The 23,117-nt window shown below is 39.6% G+C and overlaps 1 protein-coding gene across 1 annotated transcript in view; it reads left to right on the top strand.

The window, feature by feature from the left end:
- Nucleotides 1–23,117, top strand: part of LOC144070928 (uncharacterized) — a 138,277-nt gene that overhangs the window by 53,351 nt on the left and 61,809 nt on the right. The window contains exon 7 of the mRNA XM_077595492.1: nt 15,590–15,732. Coding sequence (XP_077451618.1) covers nt 15,590–15,732 — 143 coding nt within the window. The remainder of the gene's footprint in view (nt 1–15,589; nt 15,733–23,117) is intronic.

Raw genomic sequence — 23,117 nt, 5'->3', positions numbered from 1 at the left:
AGTGGGGTTGATTCCACTGGGTAGGAATCTATTTACTGGCTTGAAAACTAGAGGGAATTGTTGTTTATATACTGTAAGATTGGACTGGTAATTGACAGCATTTGGAAACTAGTTTGGCTTTCAATTGATTGAAGAAATGTGTATTACTACTGTGTATTGTCATGAGAGCTACCAAATATTTATTTTCTACATCCTCACAGATGAACTGTATTTTCTTGCATATTAGACGCCTCCGTGTATAAGCCGTACCCTTAAAATTGCCTTAAATTCGTTGGATTTTACAATTTCTCTCGTATAAGACGCCAACTGATTCACAGTTTTCACCTCTATATTCGTGGTTTTAACAGGGAGTAAAAATGCAGGATTTTGAAGGGAAAATCTTGAGAAAAATCATCGCACGTGGTATTTCTGAGATACTGTATCAATCGAAAGGATCCTCTGATGGATTGTTTGTTGCCTGCACGTAGACAAATTTTAAAAAAAGTCACGTAACTCAATAACTTCGGGGTGTGCAATTACAATGTGCAATATCTTTGAAATCTATGCAATATTTTACAATCTGTGCAATATTTTAGAATTATGTGCAATATTTTAGAATTCCCCTAGCCGTGATGTAACTTTTTATTATTTTATTCTACTATTATTGTTTTTTTAACTGGGAAAACACACTTTGAAAAACTTGGCACTACCAATTTTCTTATACGCAGCTGTGTATGATGACAATACGAAAGGCTTTTGAATTCAATTCCAATTTGTGGGCAGTACAACCAGGAAGTGTGTCCCTAGCGGTCTAGTTTTTCAACCCTAGGTAAGATAGCGGCGCCCTGAGCGAGCAATGTCAGGCACAAGTGAGTTTTTTCACGTTATATGCAAGATACAGTTTCTTAATTTTCTTATGGCGTTTCCTCTTTGTCACCTTGCAGTTTCCCACATGTCAATTCTAATTTATGCGCATATAAGCCCTACCCTCGATTCGTTTTTGAGCGACAAATACGGCCTATATGCGAGAAAATACGGTAAATCCAAAAAAACAAAACTACTCATTTCATTCAGGTCCGTCATCTAACTAATCTCGATCTTCGCTTAGGCATGTTTACATTAACAAGTTCAAAGAGGGCACCTTGACTTTAATCGAGGCTGACTGCTGATCCTGAGTGACGCTCGAGTGCGACAGTTACCCCCGAGACCCTGGAAAAAAAAGCCCCCCTTCTCCACACCTTGTCATTCATTCTCTTTCTTCACTCGGCTTCAAAGCGCTAAAGTCATTTTAGGTGAACCTTAATTGGCCGCCCCCCAAATTAATTACAAAAAAAGAAAACAGACCCATGTGGACGGAACACGTCTGCGGCGGCGGCGGCGCGTTGCGTGTCCTTATCATCATTTATCAAAGACAGAGGGAGGCATACATATTTATACTGTCAGATGACATTTATGCTTGGTAAATGCTCAGTGGACTTCTGACTAAATGGGGAGGGAATGTCGAAGTAAATTAGCGTACAAACCATCATCCTTACCACATGCTGCCTGCACCGCTACCCCCTCACCCCCCTCAGTGGCTAATTAGAAAAGTACAGGGCTTCTTAGGTGGAAAACTTCAAGAACAAATGAAGCATTCGGTACACCGCGGCCGACTCGGTTACTTTGTTGTTTGTCGGAGTTGGGACGAAAGGTCAAAGACATCGTGTGGGTTGGCCGTCGTAAATTTCCCTCGGTGAGTTTAGAGAAGATCCCCGAAGGATGGACAAGCGTGAAGGACACTCGATGAGAAGACATTATTTGGTTGGGCATGGCAGTTTTTTATCGAGCACAAAGTCCTGCCAAGAAAGCTGGATCGTCATAAATATGGATATCGGTACGCGTGTCTATTTGTTAAACCACATTTTTTTTTTCCGTAAAGCTCTACACCACAAATAAGCGAAGTGGCTTAAATTGGTGGTAGTACGTGTCAAGTCATTTTCTGTTCTTTTTTCTCACCTTGTATGCTTTATTTTTGTAGCGTACTGAAATAGTAGTTGCGAGTTTTGTTTGGCCTTGGTGGAAGTTACATTTGCTGCAGGATTCAGGGTGTGCAATTAAAGACTTTTGGTGTCATGAATTAGAATGAGATTTTTGTATATCGTCTATATTGAATAGAATTGGATTGGATAACTTTATTCATCCCGTATTTGCAAAATGTCATTGTCACAGTAGTAAGAGGGTGAGAATAAAGACACAGCAAAATACATTTTAAGCATAAATAAGTAAGGTAATAAATAGGTACTCGGACGTTTGGTCACCCGGACGTTTGGTCACCCGGACGTTTGGTCGCCGGACGTTTGGTCGCCCGGACGTTTGGTCGCCGGACGTTTGGTCCCCGGACGTTTGGTCGCCCGGACATATATATATATATATATGTATATATGTATATATATATATATATACATATATATATATATATATATATATATATATATATATATATATATATATATATATATATATATATATACATACATACATACACACATACATATACACATACATATACGCATACATACATATAGATACATAGATGTACATGTATACATACGGTAGGTCTTAACACTCAGCCATTTGTTTTGTTAAAGAGCCTTATCTATTCAAATAGGAATAAATACATAAAAATACCCAAACATCAATCAAAATTCATCCCAAAAACTGCATTTATCATAATGTCAAATGTTGATTAGCTCCAAAATTGAATCGGCATTGCCTTAAAAAATTGGGAATTTGGCCGGGCTAATTTTTCACTAAAATAACGCGGGTTGCCCTCAGGCACAGGGGGGTGATGAAGCAGCTTCCCAGTGGGAGTACATGTCAAGGGTGCAATGCAATACCTCAAGACAAGCTTAGCATGAGTAGCTGCCCTGAAGCAGAACAGGAAGTCTTGTTCTATTGACCCGCCACATCTCCATGTGGTTATTTAAAGCAACAACGCTTTGGTTTAGCATAAATTAAGCCGTATCAACAATGAATATACAATGTAAAAACAAATCAGTGCTTCCCGACCCTTTACAAAAGACTTTTTGGGGACGCATTTAATGATGCTAGTCGTCCGATGATAATAGAGTTAAAAGATGAGCAATCAGAGCCAGGTCTTCTCGTTTAAATGAATTGGACATCTATTTATGGTCACTGGCAGTCAATAAGTTGAATACAATGAAAAACAACAACTTTTGAGTGTATTTTGATTTTTATATATTCTCATTTCATTATGTATTCTGTAGTAAATGTTTGTGTGGAAGATGAGCGTGCTAATAAGATATTGGGGTACAGAGGTCAAAGGTCACAGAGATCAGAAAAGTCATTTTTTGCAATCATTTTATAACAAAATAGCCTATTTAACACAAATTTGCTCCTCTAGCTTTAATTGTGTTCATATGTTATGACATTATTATTTTCATTACTCATGAAAAACATCATTTTTAGGGCAAAATACTATCATTATGATTTAGCTCTGGCATATGTGGACATAAGAATTTGGGTCACACTCGTAAATCAAATGTCAATATTATGTCCTACAAAATGCTAAATATCCATTTATATGTTTTTAAGTTGGTTTATTTAATTTTGTGGGTTACCACTTGAATTCCGCTAAAGTTTTTCCCAGCTAAACATTTCTTCCAAACTTTGTTAATAGTTTTCAAATGGCTCTCTGAACACAGTAAAGCCTTCATCTCGGGGTGCCTTTTCGAGGACAAGCATGTGAAAACAAGTTCAGCCAACAACTATTTAATATAGTGCCTATTTATTTGCTTCTAGCCCGAGCTATTTCAACTAAATCAAAGAACTAATTAATTCCCCTTTTTCACAGCAGTATTAGACTCCAGTCCCCACTTAGCTCTCACACTCCAATGAAATCCTAAATGGAAAAAGGAACACCTTGACACACCCCGTCACTGCATCTTGCTTTAATATAACTCCAAATTTGAATCTCCACCTCATCGCAGTTATTTTTTAAAAACTTTTTTCCCTGGTGTAATCCAAAAGGTGACATGAGGATAATAGTAATCACATTTAAAATGAGCTAAACTAAAACCAAAAACTGGAATATTATACATGCCACAATCTTCATTTTGCTACAGTACCTCATGGATACTCTATAACATGTGTCAAAGTGGCGGCCCGGGTGCCAAATCTGGCCCTTCGCATCATTTTGTGTGGCCCGGGAAAGTAAATCATGAGTGCCGACTTTCTGTTTTAGGATCAAATTAAAATGAAGAGTATAGATGTATATTAAATTTCCTGATATCCCCACTTTTAAATCAATCATTTTAATTTTTCAATCAATATTTTCTGTGTTTTTAGTTCAAAAATCAGAACTGGATTAAAAGCCCTGAATATTCAGTTTTTTTATAGATCTAAAACAATGTTTATTTTAGCTTTTTTTAAATATATTTTTAGATTTTACAAAATGATTTTTGAACTAAAAACACAGAAAATATTGATTGAAAAATTACAATGATTGATTTAAAAGTGGGGATATCAGGAAATTTAATATACATCTATTCTCTTCATTTTAATTTGATCCTAAAACAGAAAGTCGGCACTCATGATTTACTTTCCCGGGCCACACAAAATGATGCGGCGGGCCAGATTTGGCCCCCGGGCCGCCACTTTGACACAAGTGATGTACACATTTTTGAAGTGATAAAAAAACGTCTAAAATATGGGAAAAACATACAAGTTGACAGGTACGAACATGTCTCCAGTAAAGTAGTCATTTCAAAACTATTAAAACTACCACTGCTAGTTAGAAGGTATTTTATTGTCGCATTGGTATTAGCTATTAATGTTTATTAATGCAAAATCAATTCCTCTGAAAAAATCTTGGCCATTATTACCACATTATAGAGTCTACAACGAGGAAAAACTTCTAAGTGCATCTGTAAATTTGATGATGACAGTTTCGTCTGCTACCAGTTACCGAGACGATCCGAAATGGGTAAAACAAAATCGGTTTAAAAAAAAAATACCGTACAGAAGTTGTTGTACGGCGTACACAATTTGAAAAGACGTATAAATTACGGGAAGCACATATAAGTTGACAGGTATGTTATCTTACAATTCTTTGTTTATTGACCCATTGGGTCGCGAATCAGCAACTTGACTAACTTTGCTGTCCGGTCCACTGCTTTAAACCGTCTCTTTACGTGCTGTAAGAGGCGTCTTATCTCCAACAATAATGTTGGCCTGGCTTCAACGCCGGACTGTAAAAGCGGGCATTTTCGAGCTAATCCCGTGAACCCTGCCAGAAAGTAAGGCCACCTGAGTGCCATTATTCTTTCATGCATCATCTTTGCGACCCAACTTGTCGCCATAGACGGAGAAAAAGTGTCAAAGTGCATGTTTGTATCAATTATTAAAAGGCAGGGCCGGCCAGCCGAGTCAAAACAGAATCATATTTCTTAAAAGTTGGTCCCTGAGACGACACATTTTTCTGGTTCGTTGGGAGTACCGCGGCCCCGATAGCCAAACTGTACGGATGATGGAGAGATATTGTTTCTATTTATTTTCTTTTCACCGCCGTAAAGGTTGTTTGCCGCGGCTTATGTGCGGCGTTATCTTGGAAATGTGTTTTGGGATTATCAGATCATGTTGGTCTGGATTGTTACCCTCCTTTGTGACTCCATGCGGGTGTTCCATCATACCGAAATGACGAGGAGATCTGCAGGGCCATTTCAGGGTTTGAATGCATCTTGTCGCCTTGATGGCGTTTTTGGCTAGCCCGATGCTATCAGGAAAGTTAAGATGAGATCAACTTGAAAGCAGGGATCTAAAATAGTTCCTAAAATTTAAGTGGTTTTGGAATTCTTTGTTACTGTACTTTTGTGAGACCTTTCCGTCTGTTCGGGGGTGTATTTGTCCATGAAACCCATGTAAAAAAATCCCGATTTTCAGTTTGATTTATTTAATAATGAACATATTATATTCATGTTAATGAACATTGTAAATATGTAAGATTGTAGCCGAGGGCTAATTTCCATCCTTTGTAGGTTGAAGAAAAACAATAAAACATACTAGACACACATAGCACAGTTTTAGAGATCGTTGTGATCGCAATTTTGTTCGTCTAACAGCGAAGCTTTAAGATGATTGGCCAGGAGGTTCAGATGTGGGAGTTTACGTACACTAATTGCTATTGAGTTCCAGGTATGAAGAGAGAAGGTGCTTTGGCTAATTTAGCACTCTTTTTGAAGGGAACTACACAGTCACCTCTAGAGTCAGCCCTTGTTATTGTGTTGGAATTTCTTTGGTACAAAATCTTGCAGTGGAGGAGGAGCTTTGTGATTGCAATTTTGTTCGTCTAACGGCCAGGCTTTAAGATGATTGGCTAATAGATTCAGAGACTTCAGAGACGGGAGTTCAGGTATGCTAATTGGTATTGAGTTCCAGGTATTTCAGAAGGTGATTTGGTTGAATGCACTATTTTTGATGGGAACTACACAGTCACCTCTAGAGCCGGGCCTTGTTAATGTGTTGGAATTTTTTTGGTACCGAATCTTGCAGTGGAGCAGGAGCTTTGTGTTGGAAGATTTTGTTCGTCTAATGGCCAGGCTTTAAGATGATTGGCCAAAAGGTTCAGAGATGGGAGTTCACGTGTGCTAATTGCTATTGACTTCCAGGTATGAAGCGAGAAGGTGCTTTGGCTAATTTAGCACTCTTTTTGAAGGGAACTACACATTCACCTCTAGAGCCAGCCCTTGTTGATGTGTTGGAATTTCTTTGTACAAAATCTTGCAGTGAAGGAGTCCAAAATTCAATCAATTGTTGATTTCAATCAATCAAAAACACTCAGCTCTTGTAGATGGAAATTCAGATGAGTACCGGTAATTAGGAATTTAGGAAATTACTGTTATTTATAGTGAGAAACTCTTGTATAGTTTCTATTGCAGGCGATGGAATTTTTATAGTTATAGACATTTTTTATCTGTTTTAATCTGAACGTAAGACAGAAAAAAGTCGTCCTTCACCCAAAGTACGCTTTTGTTCACCATTTGGTCACCAATGTCGTCCTATTTCAACTGCACTTGAGCGTACGCTAATCAAACAGTAGCACCACCGTTGCGGCCCAAGCGGCATCAGAGACAACGCTTGCACCTGAGTCAGGCGCATCCCACTTTCTCATTCCTGATCCCATGCCATCGCGCTTTGTGGAGCGTGACACCGGTGGCGTGCGTGGCGGGGAACGCCAACGAGCTGTCAGGGAAGTTCAGAGCCGAGTTGAGGAGAGAGGAGACTCAGTCGCTGCGACACTTGCTATCTGCTACAAAGACGTCTCGCGTGGAAGGTGTCCTCCCACCTGATGAGCGCCCCTCTGATCCCGTACAAGAGGCCACCACCAGGCATCCGATTGACTGGCAGCCATGGCAGACCGAGAAGAGAGCGCAATGTTTACGGCAGGAGCGGATCAAAAGCCAGATATGTTTTTTTTTTCCACTCCTGTGAGCGCATACTTTAGGATTGTGAACCAAAAAGCAGCCTGTCAAGATTTCACCGGGTGTTCATGGAGGTCACAGTTGTGAATTTATCTCTCTTGGGGTGTATTTTCACGTGCCTGCGTGGGCTTTCTCTGGGTATTCCGGTTTCCTCCCCCATTCCAAAAACATAGTAGGCTGATTGGACACTCTATATCATGTGTCAAAGTGGTGGCCCGGGGGCCAAATCTGGCCTACCACATCATTTTGTGTGGCCCAGGAAAGTACATCATGAGTGCCGGCTTTCTGTTTTAGGATCAAATTAAAATGAAGAGTATAGATGTATATTAGATTTCCTGTTTTTTCCCCCTTTTAAATCAAAAAATTGTAATTTTTTAATCCATTTTTTTCTGGTTTTAGTTCAAAAATCATTTTGTAAAATCTAAAAATATATAAAAAAGGCTAAAATAAACATTGTTTTAGATCTATAAAAAATGGAATAATCAGGGCTTTTAATCCAGTTCTTTTAATCCATTTATTAAAAAAAAATCTAAATATTATATCTAAAATGGTCCGGGCCCACATGAAATCGAGTTGACGTTAACGCGGCCCGCGAACCAACCCGAGTCTGACACCCTTGGGAAAGTGAATGGTTGTCGGTTTCGTGGGGCCCTGTGATTGGCTGGCCATCGATACAGGGTGTCCCCCGAAGTCAGTTGGGATTGGCTCCGAGACCCCTAGCGACCCTAGTGAGGATAAAGCGGTTCAGAAAATGAGTGGATAATTTTACAGAGGATGAAACTGTGGCGTTTGAACCGTCGCTGGTGTTTGTCAGGTTCCTTTGAGTATAGTTCATTTAAGCCTGTCATGTACTTCTATTTTAACATAGTCTATGTGACAGTAAATAAGCAGACTTAGCCACAGCTGATACATTGCTAGCGTGACTCATTTGATGATGAGGTGTCACCAACTAAGTAACGCTGTCATTTTAACGGTGATTCTTACTTGGATCATGGTTGACAACACGTCTATCACGCCATTCGCCTCTACTCAGTTTAGAAATGATAATTAAAAATCAAATTAGAGGCGCCTTTTGTTAAGCTATTGAAAGAGTTCGGTTCATCATGCTATTCAAGACTGTTTAACAATCGATGAAAAGTACCTCCCAATTGTTAGATTTTAAGTAGGAGGTCCTCAGAGGAAAATGATCGGAGCAGAAACGAGTTTTAAAATGCTACAAATGTGCATGTCCTTGGAAGTTCTTCAATATAATTCTTGGATAAAACAGCTGTTGTCAAACATGCTCTTTTTAGATCCTTGTTTGAGAATGGCAAGTTATGCAGAAAGCAATGAAACATTCAACGGTTAGATCATCTGCATTTCAATTTTTAATATGTATTTTTATGAGAAGTACTTTGTATGTATCCTCTGAGGTCAAAAATAAGGTCAACAAGTAAGTTGTGCTTCTAAACTTGCAGTCAAGTCGTATTTATTTCTTAACCCAATTCTATCCGATCATTTTAATAGCACAAATAGTCATTTTGGAAGAATATCACGAGGAAAAAAAACCGTATTGGTGGCTTTTCTGGTCTTAATCCAACTTGAAATTTGGACCATTGATCAATAATTCAATAGAGGTCATTGATCATTGTTCCTTGTTGTTTTGTATTAGAACATCCATCAACGTTGGGTTTGAACAAGTAGAATTTAGTGCACCTCATTGTAAGTCAGGACAGGCTCGTGTTCGTCCGTCCGTACTCCACCTCAACCTGTACCTCCAACCTGCGCTCCGACAATGACAAAGTGTTCCAAAAATGATCCATGCCAGCATAGCTGCTATTTTTTCGGTTATCGTCGTATTCTGCTCGACGGATGATGGATGCGGGATCAGCCCATGTCATGAATCTTGCTCTCGCTGGAGGATCTTGTGTTGATGGCGGGTGGGGGTGAGCTGGAATTTTAAACGCGCCTTTAAAAAATACCCGAGAAACAACGCCGGATGACCCCTCGGGGTCCGGGGGGGGGGCAATGGTCAAACTCTTAGCTGATCGCGTTTCGGGCAAATTTTAATGAGATCCATTGCATACATTAGTTGTGTCAAAACTTCTCTATTTAAATACCGTAACAATGTTCACTTTTTGAGTGGCACGGTTAGAGCTCGTGCACCGATTACAGTTTGTAGGCGTGTCGATGCATGTGTGTGTAAGTACCTGTTCTTGAAGGTGGCGCTGCTGTACCATCATCAGCAAATATTCAACTAGAAGTAGAATGTTCTGCCGAATAGAGCACTGTTTAGTGCACATGTGTTAAAGTGGCGGCCCGGGGGCCAAATCTGGCCCGCCGCAACATTTTGTATGGCCCGGGAAAGTAAATGATGAGTGCCGACTTTCTGTTTTAGGATCAAATTAAAATGAAGAGTATAGATGTAAATTCAATTTCCTGATTTTCCCCCTTTTAAATCAATAATTGTAAATTTTTAATCATTTTTTCTGTGTTTTTAGTTCAAAAATCATTTTGTAAAATAAAAAAATATATATAAAAAAAGCTTAAATAACATTGTTTTAGATCTATAAAAAACAGAATATTCAGGGCTTTTAATCCAGTTCTTTTAATCCATTTATAAAAAAATATCTAAATATTATATCTAAAATGGTCCTAGTCAGAATAGAGATTGACATCGTATCTGTCAGCTCAGTTTCTTTCCCAACGTCATTATAGAAATTCACGTTTCATTATTAACCATTATGCGACAGACTTAAAAGAATGTTTTGCTGCCTAGAACTGAATTCATGAACGCTATTAATACATGGATATGTAAATTTGTTATATACTATGTGTAAAAAAAAAAAAATGACATCCCGAAACAGTGCTGCTGTGGAAATGGAAAACAGGTCACCTGAGAAAGAATGCAGATTTTTTTGCGCGTAAAAAGTTTGGTTAAAAAATAAAAACAAACTTAAACAAGTTCACTATATCAGTTCTGCCACTCTATTTTTTGTTGTTGTTTGTCGTCACGGGAATAAAAGATAATGGATATCCTAAATAGCGTTGACACGAAATCCTTGAAATTGTTGTCTCGCTGTGAGTAATACAGTTTCTTCATCAAACCGCCAAGGAGTCAAATTGTTCTTCAAGTGTGATGATGAACGTACGGCGCCGTCTTGGAAATTTTGCCAACTGTTCGTCACTTCAGTGCCAATTAGTGGTTGTTGATGTTTGAGTGCATCGGGTTTGTTCAAGTAGATCTCGTCACCCACGAATGTTGTGTATCGGCACAAAGCATGCTTGTGGACATTGGCATAGCTAGAGCAAATATTTTGCATGGCTTGACCAGAGAATCGGAATACAAGCAGAACTTTCAAAATGTGTAAATGTTGCCAAACGAACCCATCAAAGAGACCTATCACTATTTAAACATTTTCTTTTTGTGTATTGCTTAAGTTATTCAACAGCTTTGGTTATGGAAAAAACACAGAATTGATGTTTTGTGATGTCTAACAGTAGAAAGGAACAAAAACTAAAGAGACTATTTCTATCTATGTCATATCAGTACTGATACTATTTTAACCAATCAAATGTGAATATCAAAAATTGCCCACCCTTCCTTGCCAGCTCATCTATCCCTATTATCATCTGCGCCTGTACTTTGTGAATGACAAACATGGTAAAATTGCCGTGCTCATAAACGGTGTCAGTTTTTGTTTTTGAACATTATGTTCTCCATTTTTAGAGGTCTAGAAAAAGTGCTATGTGACCTAGATTTGAGCAACAGTCTTTCACATGAAGTTCATTTATACTCGGTATTGCCGGTCACTTTGAACGTCCCTCTAAAATTTGCCTAATCAAATTAATTTGAAATGATTGCAAACATAAAACAATTTCAGCGACATCCCATTGACTTCCTATCATATCGATTTTACTACTGTATAGTAAGTCACTACTCACCCAGCCTGTCTATTGTTGTTTGTTGTTTTCAAATAAAGAACTAAAGTCCTGATATTTAGGACTTCCCATGTCCTGCTATTCCCTCGTGCTAGGCCACCTTGAGAAGAGTCATCAGCGTTAGGAATTTTGTCATTTATACCCGCCCTGATAAACACTGACTAGCTTGTCGGTGCCAGCACCCATAAAACGAGCAGTCTATTTAATCACAATGCTGCCATCTAAGTCTTTCCTTAGCCTTAGCGCTGTCTGGCTTGAGCTATTGCCACTTCCGTATAGGGTCATCCCGCAAGGCCGCCCATAAATTGCGACGCCATTACCTGTCTTCCGGCGCTTGCTTGATAACACTCATTATGGCTCCACGACCTGGAAGGCAAAGCTTCTCTTCAGGCTGGGTCGTCCCTCGGGGACACGCTTGTCTGAGACGCTAACCCCCCCAAACCCGCCCCTTCTCGCCCACAGCTCACCTATGCTTTTAAAAGCCATAAAGTGATGCACCTTGGAAGTAAGCTAGGAGACAAGAATCACAAGCGGTGATTATTTGATATCGTAAAGTGAGTTACGCCCTCCACTATGCTGCGGAGATGGAGGAACCGTTGCCAGGCGCTGAAGAAAGCTTGGGGGTCGGAGGTTGGGGGGAGGGTATGCAGCCATGATATGTGGCGCTTTATGAGGCTCTTCAATCACTTGGTATGAAGTGTGTTGGAAGCAAAGCCCAACCTGGAGGCGTGAATCAAAGTTTGAGGTCTGTATCGCTTTGGAAATGTAATGATAAAAGGACGAGGAGCAGGAACAGAAATCTATTTGGGTTTCGGAAGATCATAATCTCAATATTCCATATTTTGCTGATAACTCATACCTAGAGATTCAAACAGCTCCGTATTATGAGGCGAAACATAAACTAAAAGTATAACATTCTACAGTTGCATCCACTGTATGCAACTATTGCAACACGCAAGCTAGTGCCGTTGAAGCAAAACTGAGTGCAGTTGCAAAGTACTGTATTTAGCAACGTGCTCATATTAGGTAGTTGCTTAGTTACGCTAGCACATGCTTTCGGTTAAGAATAACATACCTGTCAACTTATACGTCTTTTCCATGTTTTACACGTTTTTTTTAACATTTCAAATAGTGTACGCCGCTTAACAACTTTTGTACGGGAAAAAATGTTTTAAAAAAGTACCCTTTTCGTAAAACCGATCTCGCACGTGCTTTCGGATAAGAATAACATACCAGTCAACGTCTATGTTTTTCTCGTATTTTACACGTTTTTTTAACATTTCAAATAGTGTTCGCCGCTTAACAACTTTTGTTCGGGAAAAAAATGTTTTAAAAAAAGTATGTTTTTGTAAAACCAATCTCGCACATGCTTTCGGTTAAGAATAACACCTGTCAACGTATACATTTTTCTCATATTTTACACTTTTTTTTTTACATTTCAAATAGTGTACGCCGCATAAAAACTTTTGTACGGGAAAAATGTTTTGAAAAAGTATGTATTTGTAAAACCGATCTCGCACATGCTTTCGGTTAAGAATAACATACCTGTCGACTTGTACGTTTTTCCCATATTTTATACGTTGTTTTTTTTACATTTCTAATCGTGTACGCCGCTTAAATACTTTTGTACAGGAAAAAAATGTTTAAAAAAAAGTGTGTTTTGGTAAATCCGATCTCGTCTTCCCCATTTCCTCTCTAATCCGGATCGTCTCGGTCAATGCTAGCAAACGAAAACGCTATCGTTGAGTGCTAATGTTGTCATTCCGCCTTTCCACTATATAAATATAGCGCGTCAGCAAGCAATGGGCATATTTGTCTTGCTTTTCTTCATTGATTGACTTCATTTTACATTTGTAAGACAGTCTCAATTTGATTTCCAAGTTGAGGAAGTGAAAAGTTGCCCGGCAAACATATCCACTCCAAGCGAAATTGAAACGTGTTGATTTTCAAATTGTGCTGTCGGATGAAGCACCTTCTTTTGTGTGGTGTAAATACTCCTCTTCAAACACTTAGGCCAGAATAGCGTGATGTTCCACTGAGGGGGATAAGCCGTTTCATCAGCCAAATAGAGCGAGAGAGCCCGAGGAGGCCATTCACACTAGTTTCGGGTGCTTGTTAAAACCCTGTGTGCTTCACTTCAAATGGCTTTCTGAACAGCTTGTGGAATGCGAGAGGGCCAACAGGGCAACAGCGCAATACGCAGCGTGATGTTCACCTCCAGTTTCCTTCTCTAAGCTCCCAAAAAAAAAGAAAGTCCATTGATTTATGTTCTTGCCGTTGTTTCCATTGAGGGAAATGCGAAAATAGAAAACATTAAAGCCCCCAAACACACACTTGCCTGCATGTTTCCCAATACCCGCCAGTTATAAACAAAACATTATTGAATGGTTTGCTTTTTCAAAACGCTTGTAGCTCATGTTGCATTCCCAAAAACTGACAAATCGTAAAAAAATTTTCCTCTGACACTGAATGCTTCGGAACAATACCCATTTTTCTAGATGGTTGATACGTGTATACCAGAATGTTTTTAACGGAATTTGATTGATGTGTCTTCCGTAAAATTTGGGTGAAAAAATCTCGAGGACCCGTAGTCGAATTTTTTTGATTTGGGTCTGAAAATTTGCAACAAGCGGCCAATTGAACCCAAAATGTTGTTTTGCAAGATTTTATTCACATTTGTACAACTCTTCTCGGAGTACTTTGCCTTTTCACAATACTCTTAGTCATGTAATTACCAGAATGTTGGAGCTCTCTTTTTGAAACGGAATTTGATTGATGTGTAATTCGTAAAATATGCGTGAAAAAATCTCGAGGACCCATAGTGGAAATTGTTTGATTTGGGTCAGAAGAATTTACAACAAGCGGCCGATTGAACCCAAAATGTTGTTTTGCAAGATTTTATACGCATTTGTACAACACTGTTCGGAGCACTTTTGTTTCTGCCTTTTCACGATACTCTTAGTCGTGTAATTTTGTTGTCGGGTCTCATATTGAAGCTGTCGTACAAATCTTTGACAGACGGTCTACCCGGCCAACTTTTAGTTCTGTCAAATCAAGCGTCACTCTAAGCATCGCTTTGCTATGCCCTTGTTGGATTTGTTTACCCAGGCAGAAAAGTCAACATTTGTTAGCCGGGGAGCGCCACGCGCTCAATGGTGGTAAACACACATTCAATTTGCCAGTCAGAATATTGAGAATCCGGCTGGCTTTCTCAATCCGGATGCTAAATAAGTACGACATTCCTCGGTGAGCAATTAACTTCTTAATTACATTGTGATAAAGTATCTTTGAATTTCCTCTAGCATTAGCATGGGAGTACAATCAGTAGCGGGCAATACATGCAATTAAATCAATATCTTTGAGTATGATTGATTTGATATGGCCATTTTTTTAATGATGTCTAATAAGATTACAGGTGAGATTCCAAAAATGTTGCTGCTCATTAATCTGGTTCAATAAATACAGCGCTATGACTCATATTGCCATAATTCAGGAAAACAATAACATGACAACGCTATGACCGCCAGTTAGCGGTCTATTCTTTAGCATAATGTGGACGCACATACGATATGCATCAGAGTGGAGATTTACGCTTGGACAGGTCCCGTTGAAGCGGACTATGTGTGTAGCCACCCATAGAAGACCCCTACTCATAAAGTCTGGACCACTCTCCAGCAGACCACTTCAGGGGTCCTCAAGATTCATGGCTTAAGTCCACTGTTGACAAGCATGTGCTTCTGTGGGCCAATTTCTGGTTTGTTTTGGGTGGCATGCGTACCTCGAAGGCGGAAAAGAAATACGCCAAATCGTTTACCATTTTATAGGTTTTTACAGTTTACAGCAAAGTCTGAGTTTAGAGTTATGAGCCTTTTAGCGTTATCCGGCGGTTTTGCAGTAGCATTCCCGGTAGCATTAAGGTCCGCAAGGAAAGTCGACGTAAATATGATTGAAAATCATTCTAAAATTACATATGTATTTTCTTTGATGCTGCTAAGAAACACTTAAAATTAAGTCAGATTCTACAAATCTGAAAAATAATTGCATTGCAGCTTTTTGAACTACTTAGTGGAAGAAAAACATGTATTAAAATGGAATAATTGTTGTTTGTTGTCGTTCATTCTGAGTATAAGTCATAGAATAAAGTTGAATAACATTTTGTGGAGGGTTGGAAATGTTTATTTAATTATTCATTTTTACATGTATTTTTCTAGGTGGCACAGTGCTCGAGTGGTTACTCCTCACAGTTCTGAAATCGAGGGTTCAATCCCCATGTGGAGTTTAGATCTTCTACCTGGACCTGCGTGGGTTTTCTCTGGGTACTCCGGTTTCCTCCCACATCCCCAAAACATGCACGGTAGGTTAAATGAACACTCCAAATTGTCTGTGATTAAAATCACTGGTCTGCGATTGGCTGGAAACTAAGTTAGGGTGCACGCCACTTACTGCCCATAGTTAGGTGGGATAGGCTCCAGCACCCCCGACCCTTGTGAGGATAAGCAGTTTGGAAACTGAATAAATATATTTTTTCTGTTTACAATTTTTATAGCATAAACTTGATGTAAATGGAAGAAGCTTTGTAATATAGGGGTGATATAAATGAAAATTAGCAATCCTTGTTGGAGGCCATACATATTTAATATCCTTTAACAATATGCCAAAGGCAACCATGCAAATGTTACTGGAATTCACTGCATGCATTTTTTTCCTGAATTTTAAACTATCCGAAAAATACATATATTATATATAACCGTCTGTTGGTGTAGGGCAGGGATAGGGAACCTATGGCTCGGGAGCCACATGTGGCTTTTTGATGGGTGCATATGGCTCGGAGCTAAAATATGGAAACCGGTGGTGAGGGAGCCGAGTCCCGAACGCACCAATAGGAACGCCACGTCGGCACTGTGGCATTGATTTTTTTTTCATTAGCCTTCTGCATCCATTCTCTCATTAATACTCGTTGATACTCGTTGATGCTCGTTGATACTGGTTGATACTCCTTGATACTCCTTGATACTCCTTGATACTCCTTGGTTCTCCTTGGTTCTCCTTGGTACTCCTTGGTACTCCTTGGTACTCCTTGACACTCATTGACACTCATTGACACTCATTGATACTCATTGATACTCATTGATACTCATTGATTAGCAACAGCATAACAACATTGTCAAAATAATTCAGACTTTTTGTACTTAAAAGTGGTAAAAGGACTAAAAAAATCATGTATTTTGACTTTTAAATTGTGGCTCTCAAGGAATAACATTTGAAAATATGAATTGTTTATGGCTCCCGACCCCTGGTGTAGGGTTCACGATTCCCGCTGGTTGGGTTACAATTGTGAGTGCAAAAGTAAAAAAAAAACTCTGGTTATTTTTACTTATTTTTGCTGTTACCATATGGTAACTGTTGTTCCCTGGGAGAAAGCACATTAAAAAATGTTTGGTAACATTGGCAACAGAAGACGACAATAAGAGGCTTTCTACCGTAGGCCAAGGTTTGCATGTGAAATATGCATGAAGCATTGACATTTGATGCTCATACCTTGAGGGACATCCAGGCAATTCCGCCGGGATTGGCTCGACGCCAACTCGCCGCAAGCGGAACCATGAATAACCTCACTTTGTTCCCCTTACTAGTTAGCGACTGATAAAGAAAATCAGCTGGAATGTTGAACCTAAGCGCACTACAATGAGCTTCCCATTTCATACATTTGAACTCTACTTCAACCTTTATGCTTTGTTGATAACCTCATCTTTAATTTAGCGTTAAAATCAAACCACTGTTGGCGACGGCAACCGCAAAGGTAGTCGCCCTAATCAGGACTGTGTCGAGTCAAAACGAATAATTGTTGCGTGTCCTCTGGAGCGAAGAGACATCCAACATGCAGCCCTCCAGCCTTGTTGGCCCCGTTGCGAAGATAATTCATCAAAGTCAAAAACTTTTTTCGACCGCCCTTTTAACGACACTCGGTCTCTCCGTGGATCGAGCCCGCAATTCGTCGAGCGACAGCGGTCCCCATCAAAAGCATCTTTGTTTTTTTGTTTTTTTTTAAAAACAAGGCCAGGCCACGGAGTGCAGATGTCAACAAAGAGATGCTTGTTGATGTACGGGCACGTCTGAACGGACACTGAGGGCTTGTTTGCAAGGATGACACACTGGGATGTGTTTACTTCCATGACCAGCTGCTACTCACTGATTTACTTACTCAAAATTTTTTCAAGCGAAGCCCACGCGATTTCGCGTTTTCTGAACAAACTCGTTCGGACAAAGCCCACACAAGTTGGAAGAAGAAGGGGAAAAATAAACTCTTGAAAATTGGACGAATTATCGGATTTATAGACAATAGGAGGAAATTCATCCGAATTAGTATTCAGAATAGGCAAGCATTTTCATCACGTCGTTGAGAGGTCATCATTTCCTCCCTCTGTGGGTTCACCAAAGAGAGTGACAGCTTCATTAATTGGCCCACTTCAGGAAACGTAATTCCGCTAATGCACACAAATGAAGCCTCCTCATTTTAACGATAACATGCACGTACGTCCTTTCACGATTCCTTTGGGTGAAGATAAGGGATATGCGTTTTGACACGTGTCAAACCCGCACATACAGTTTGTACTGTAACGCACGATGATTATTAATTTAATTCATGATTTAAAGCACCGATTTCTTTTTTTCCACGTCAAAATGAATGCCTATGCCTGATATTTGACCAGCAGCACGACAGATAAATAAAAAATACCAACACAAAAATCTCTTGAATTTACGGTGAAATGCTAGCAGCTTTGGTTGCCAGAAGGGCTTAAAAACAGTAAAAAGTTTAATGGAGAATTAACAACAAACTGTAAAAAGGAGTACATTTGAATCATTGTCTATAATCATTATAATCATTGTTTATAACTACGACAGATCCGACTACTACGCCAATAAATTCTCAGGAAGTTCAGTTTCCAGTATCTGGTTATTATTTTCCACAACGCACTTGTAACCGAACAAACAAATTTAAATTAACTTGTATTAATATATACAGACACACTCAAACAGACGTTTAATGTAACTTTACACAAAACTGAATTCTAATTTTGTTTTATTTATTTTTTACCTTCGTTCTGGGCGGGTTAGCTGTTTGCCACGCCTCCACCCTCACATTCGCTATCGATGGGCTGTTTGCTGTTGTCTACCCTTCAAAATAGTCCGAAAATGATGCACACAAATGTCCTCACAATAGGATAACGCACGACCACTTGCCAACGAGAAGTAGTCTTGAATGAGCGATCGCAGGAGCTAACAGGCTAAGGCAGGAATAACAGCCTACCCATGTATTGATTGTGGGTAATGAAGTTTTATTCTGAGAAAGGGGGCCATTGGCTATCGGTGTTGTGTGCATGAGTATACTTCATTACCCAGAAAGCCCTCTTTTTGCCCGCGCATGCGCGTTGTGCGTTTTCTGGTCCATGTGTAGGAGAAACTTGTGTGAAGAAACCGTTTAGTGCTCATAGATATCTGTTATACACGAAAGAGATGTGGCAAAAAAGAAATTATTCTCGTATCTAGAGCGAATTATTTGCTCGAAATTTTCCTCGTATCTCGAGCATCTCGTAGGTAGAGCTGCTCGTATGTAGAGGTACCACTGTACTCGAAATTGCAATTTGCAGTTTTTTTGCGATGTAATGCATACCTGTCAACCTCTGCCAATAACTGCCCTTATAAATGATTATGATTCCCCTTACAAACCCCCCAAAAACCTTACAAACACCGTACGACTCGTACGAGTCGTACGGTGTTTGTAAGGTTTTTGGGGGGTTTGTAAGGGGAATCATAATCATTTATAAGGGCAGTTATCGGCAGAGGTTGACAGGTATGGTAATGATATCTCTTCCCTAAAAGAATCGAGTAGGGCATTTTGGATGTTGTTACAATTGTAGGTCAACCATCGTAACACCTTATTATTGACAATCTACACTTCAAAATTAGTACGGAAGAAACGTTTTCAGGGTCAATGACCCCCATACCATTAATGCATTAGGTTGCGCAATCTCATCGTGAATGCGTACGGCGTTATTATCATGCACGTGATGACCTGTCACTCGTTGCGAGGCAAAAGCGCCATGATGGACGACATGGCACTCTGCCCAATGAACAAATGAATTCCGGCGGGGGTTTTGAATGGGCTTTCCGGTACCAATGTTTCGACATGTATCACGTTAACCTTCTCATTTTCGAGTTCATCCATTTTTTAAGGTGCTAGGGGTGCCGTCTCGTAGCCGAACGCATCCAGCCGGGTTTCTGATGATGGCTGACGGCTGAGCTTCCATTAAGCCTCGCCATGCAGAGTATTGTGTCACTTGCGGTGCATACAATCTGTCAAGGCGCTCAGCTGTCATGACTGAGCTGCACAGTGCATGCAAATGGCGCTAGAGGTAATCAAGAAATGGGGGTGCAGGGATGTTGGTGCCTCTGTCAAACTAGCGAGATGGATAGCATGACAGTCACAAGAAGAAGAAACAAGCACGCGTTGGCAGTGCTCGCAGCAGGGAAATATCGAATTTTTCGGGTTTTATGTTCCATCTAAAGTATTTATTCCAGATTATTTATTTTGTTCCTCTTAAGTATTTATTCCCGATTTTTTTTTTTTGTTATACTTTAACTTTAGCAGTTTTTACTGTCGGTATTCGAAATTCAAAACCAGAGAAGACAATTCAATTATATCGTGAGAGTGACAACTGTACTTAGAAAAGAAATGTTTACTCTCGCATTTGTGTGTTTTTAAAAATAATTGAAATCAAAATAATCCGTCATAAAACATGAATGTTTTAAGATCGGTTATTTTTTGTCAGTTTACACACATTGTCGATTGCTCTGCGAGTTGATGCGTTGACGGCACTATAAAAAAATAAAATATTGCCCGTCCGTCCCTTGCAGTTTTGCACGTAATCTACTGAAATGCTAATGTGCGGTCAATCAATACCGTCGTATATTTACTTGTACGCATTTCTGCTGATAGTGCAAGTGTCAGAAACGTAATCAGTGGCCTCCAAAATATGATTTTGTCTTTACTTCTTATTGCCAGTAGCAAAAAAAGCTGCTGTACAGTTCGTTTTTTTAATGATTTTTGTGCTTTTATAGACGGTCAGGGAGGAATTAACTCATACCCCGAGTGATGTTTTCTGATGATCCTTTGCTTAAGGGTACTTTGGCAGTGGCAAGCTAGCAAACTAGCACTTTTGCTTTTATTTTTACTCTTAATTTTTATTATTACCATATTTTCTCGCATATTAGCCGCTTTCGCGTATAAGCCGCACCCTTAAAATGGCTTTAAAATCGTTGAATTTTATAATTTCTCTCGTATAAGCCGCCCCCTGATTCACAATTTTCACCTCCATATTCATGGTTTTAATAGGGAGTACAAATGTTACTTTAAAGGGAAAATCTTAAGAAAAATCATCGCGCGTGGTATTTCTGAGATAAATCGATTGCTGGATTGCACATTCCTAAAGGGTGTAGCCTGCACGTAGATATATTCAAAAACTAAGTCAAGTGAGCAGTACAACCAGGAAGTCTGTCCGTAGCAGTCTAGTTTACCATCCTTCGGTAAGATAGCAGCGTTTTTTTTTTCACATTTTATGCAAGATGCGTTTGCGCATATAAGCCGTACCCTCGATTCAGTCATCATTTTTTAAGCAATAAATAAGTGTATGCGGAAAAAATACAGAATGTTTTTTAACCAAAACCATTAACTGGAATAGTAAGATTTGTCCCAAGATGCCAAGTTAATGACCACCAAACCAAATAATGTAGAGGAGATGCAGTATGATTTTTTAAAATTTGATTCTTATTTTTTTAAAGATAAATGTCGCATATATCCGAAGCTAATCTCCGAGCCCCAAATTGAAAATAGTAATGATAAAAGCCCCTGTAAGAGACACTGTTTAGACTAAATATGAATCACTTCTCGGATGAATGTTTAATGACCAGTCATAATTGGCACGTGTTTTCACATTTTCCGTGAATAATACATGACAGCCGATCTTCATGATTCACACTCTTTTTTTATGATCATATTTTGGAAACAAATAGTACATTTTAAAATTTAAAAAGAACAGCCCACTCTTGTGGTTTATGATTAAAAGTTTAACAAGCCATGGACATTAGATTAATGCATCATTTATTTGTTAGCGTAACGAAGGTGGGTCCGAAAGTGTGTCTGCTGTTTGCCTGCAGGCTTTTGTGAGCAATCTTCTTACAGCTAATGATAGTATGTATATACTTTGTTTTTTTAATGTTTTTGTGTGATGGAATGTACACAGTCTCATCAAAGGAAGGGAAAACACAAGGGTTCACAGCGATTACTTGTCAGGAATTGAATTTCCCGAAATGTGGCTTAATGGTCCACGAAAAAATCTATTTTTGTGAGTTTTAACTGACTCGCGTAAAAAAAAATCCATCCCTATTCTAAAGCACTCACTATTTCAAGTTGGCAGGGCAGAAAATGCAAAACTTGACATCGATTAGGGTTGAATCGAAATGTTGAGAAACACTTTCGCGCTGCATCTCCTCAAATGGACTCCTTGTAGTTTTCACATAATGCCTTTAGAGATAAATCCCTGGATTTGGATGACCAATTTTTTGCCCACGTGTGGGTTATTCAATCAAATTTGAAGTTATTACACCGTATTTCTACACTCTGCCACATTTGTCCACAATCAGATCAACAGTATTCCAGCATTTCATCTGGGAGATGCTATTGTTTACACCGTGACCGGATGTTTCATCGAAAGACGTTTGGTCCCCGGACGTTTGGTCGACCGGACGTTTGGTCGACTGGACGTTTGGTCGACCGGACGTTTGGTCGAACGGACGTCCGGTCGAACGGACGTCCGGTCGAACGGACGTCCGGTCGAACGGACGTCCGGTCGAACGGACGAACGGACGTACGGACGTCCGGTCGAACGGACGTACGGACGTCCGGTCGAACGGACGTCCGGTCGAACGGACGTCCGGTCGAACGGACGTCCGGTCGAACGGACGTTTGGTCGCCGGGTTTGCTTGCTGTCAAATTATTAGTTTATTAATTATTAGTTTACTGTTGATATTTTAATATTAGATATTTAGATATTAAACTCTCTTCAACAGTAACATCCCGGCGACCAAACGTCCGTTCTACCAAACGCCCGGTCGACCAAACGTCCGGTCGACCAAACGTCCGGTCGACCAAACGTCTTTCGACCACACGTCCGAGTACCGTTTACACAGGCTTGATGCTAGTCACTATTGCATACCTGGCAACTTATACGTTTTTCCTGTATTTTATACGATTTTTTGATAATTTCAAATTGTGTACGGCATATAATAACTTTTTTTAAGTACGTTTTTTTGTAAAACCGATCTCATTTGACCCATTCCAGCTCTAATCCGGATCGTCTCGGTCACTGGTACCAGATGAAAACGTTATTGTTGACTGTTAATATTGTCATGCTTTAACCATTATATCTGCACTCACACATCCGCCTTTTCGCTATATAAATATAGCGCGTCAGCAAGCAATGTACCCAGACAGTCAAGCTGTCAGCATCACACAGTGACATTTACAAAATCATGAATTTAGTGCAGACTGATTGGGCACCCCGTCCACTTTGGAGAATAATTTACACTTTTAAATGCACCCCATGTGAGTAAATATGTACCTCGTGGCATTTGTACAGATTTTTATCGCTTAATAATGGGAAATGCAATCATTAATAAGGG

Source organism: Stigmatopora argus, chromosome 3, assembly GCF_051989625.1.
Source record: "Stigmatopora argus isolate UIUO_Sarg chromosome 3, RoL_Sarg_1.0, whole genome shotgun sequence".
Classification (NCBI taxonomy): domain Eukaryota; kingdom Metazoa; phylum Chordata; class Actinopteri; order Syngnathiformes; family Syngnathidae; genus Stigmatopora; species Stigmatopora argus.
Note: the sequence above shows the minus strand (reverse complement) of the source record. Positions and strands in the feature narration are given on the sequence as shown.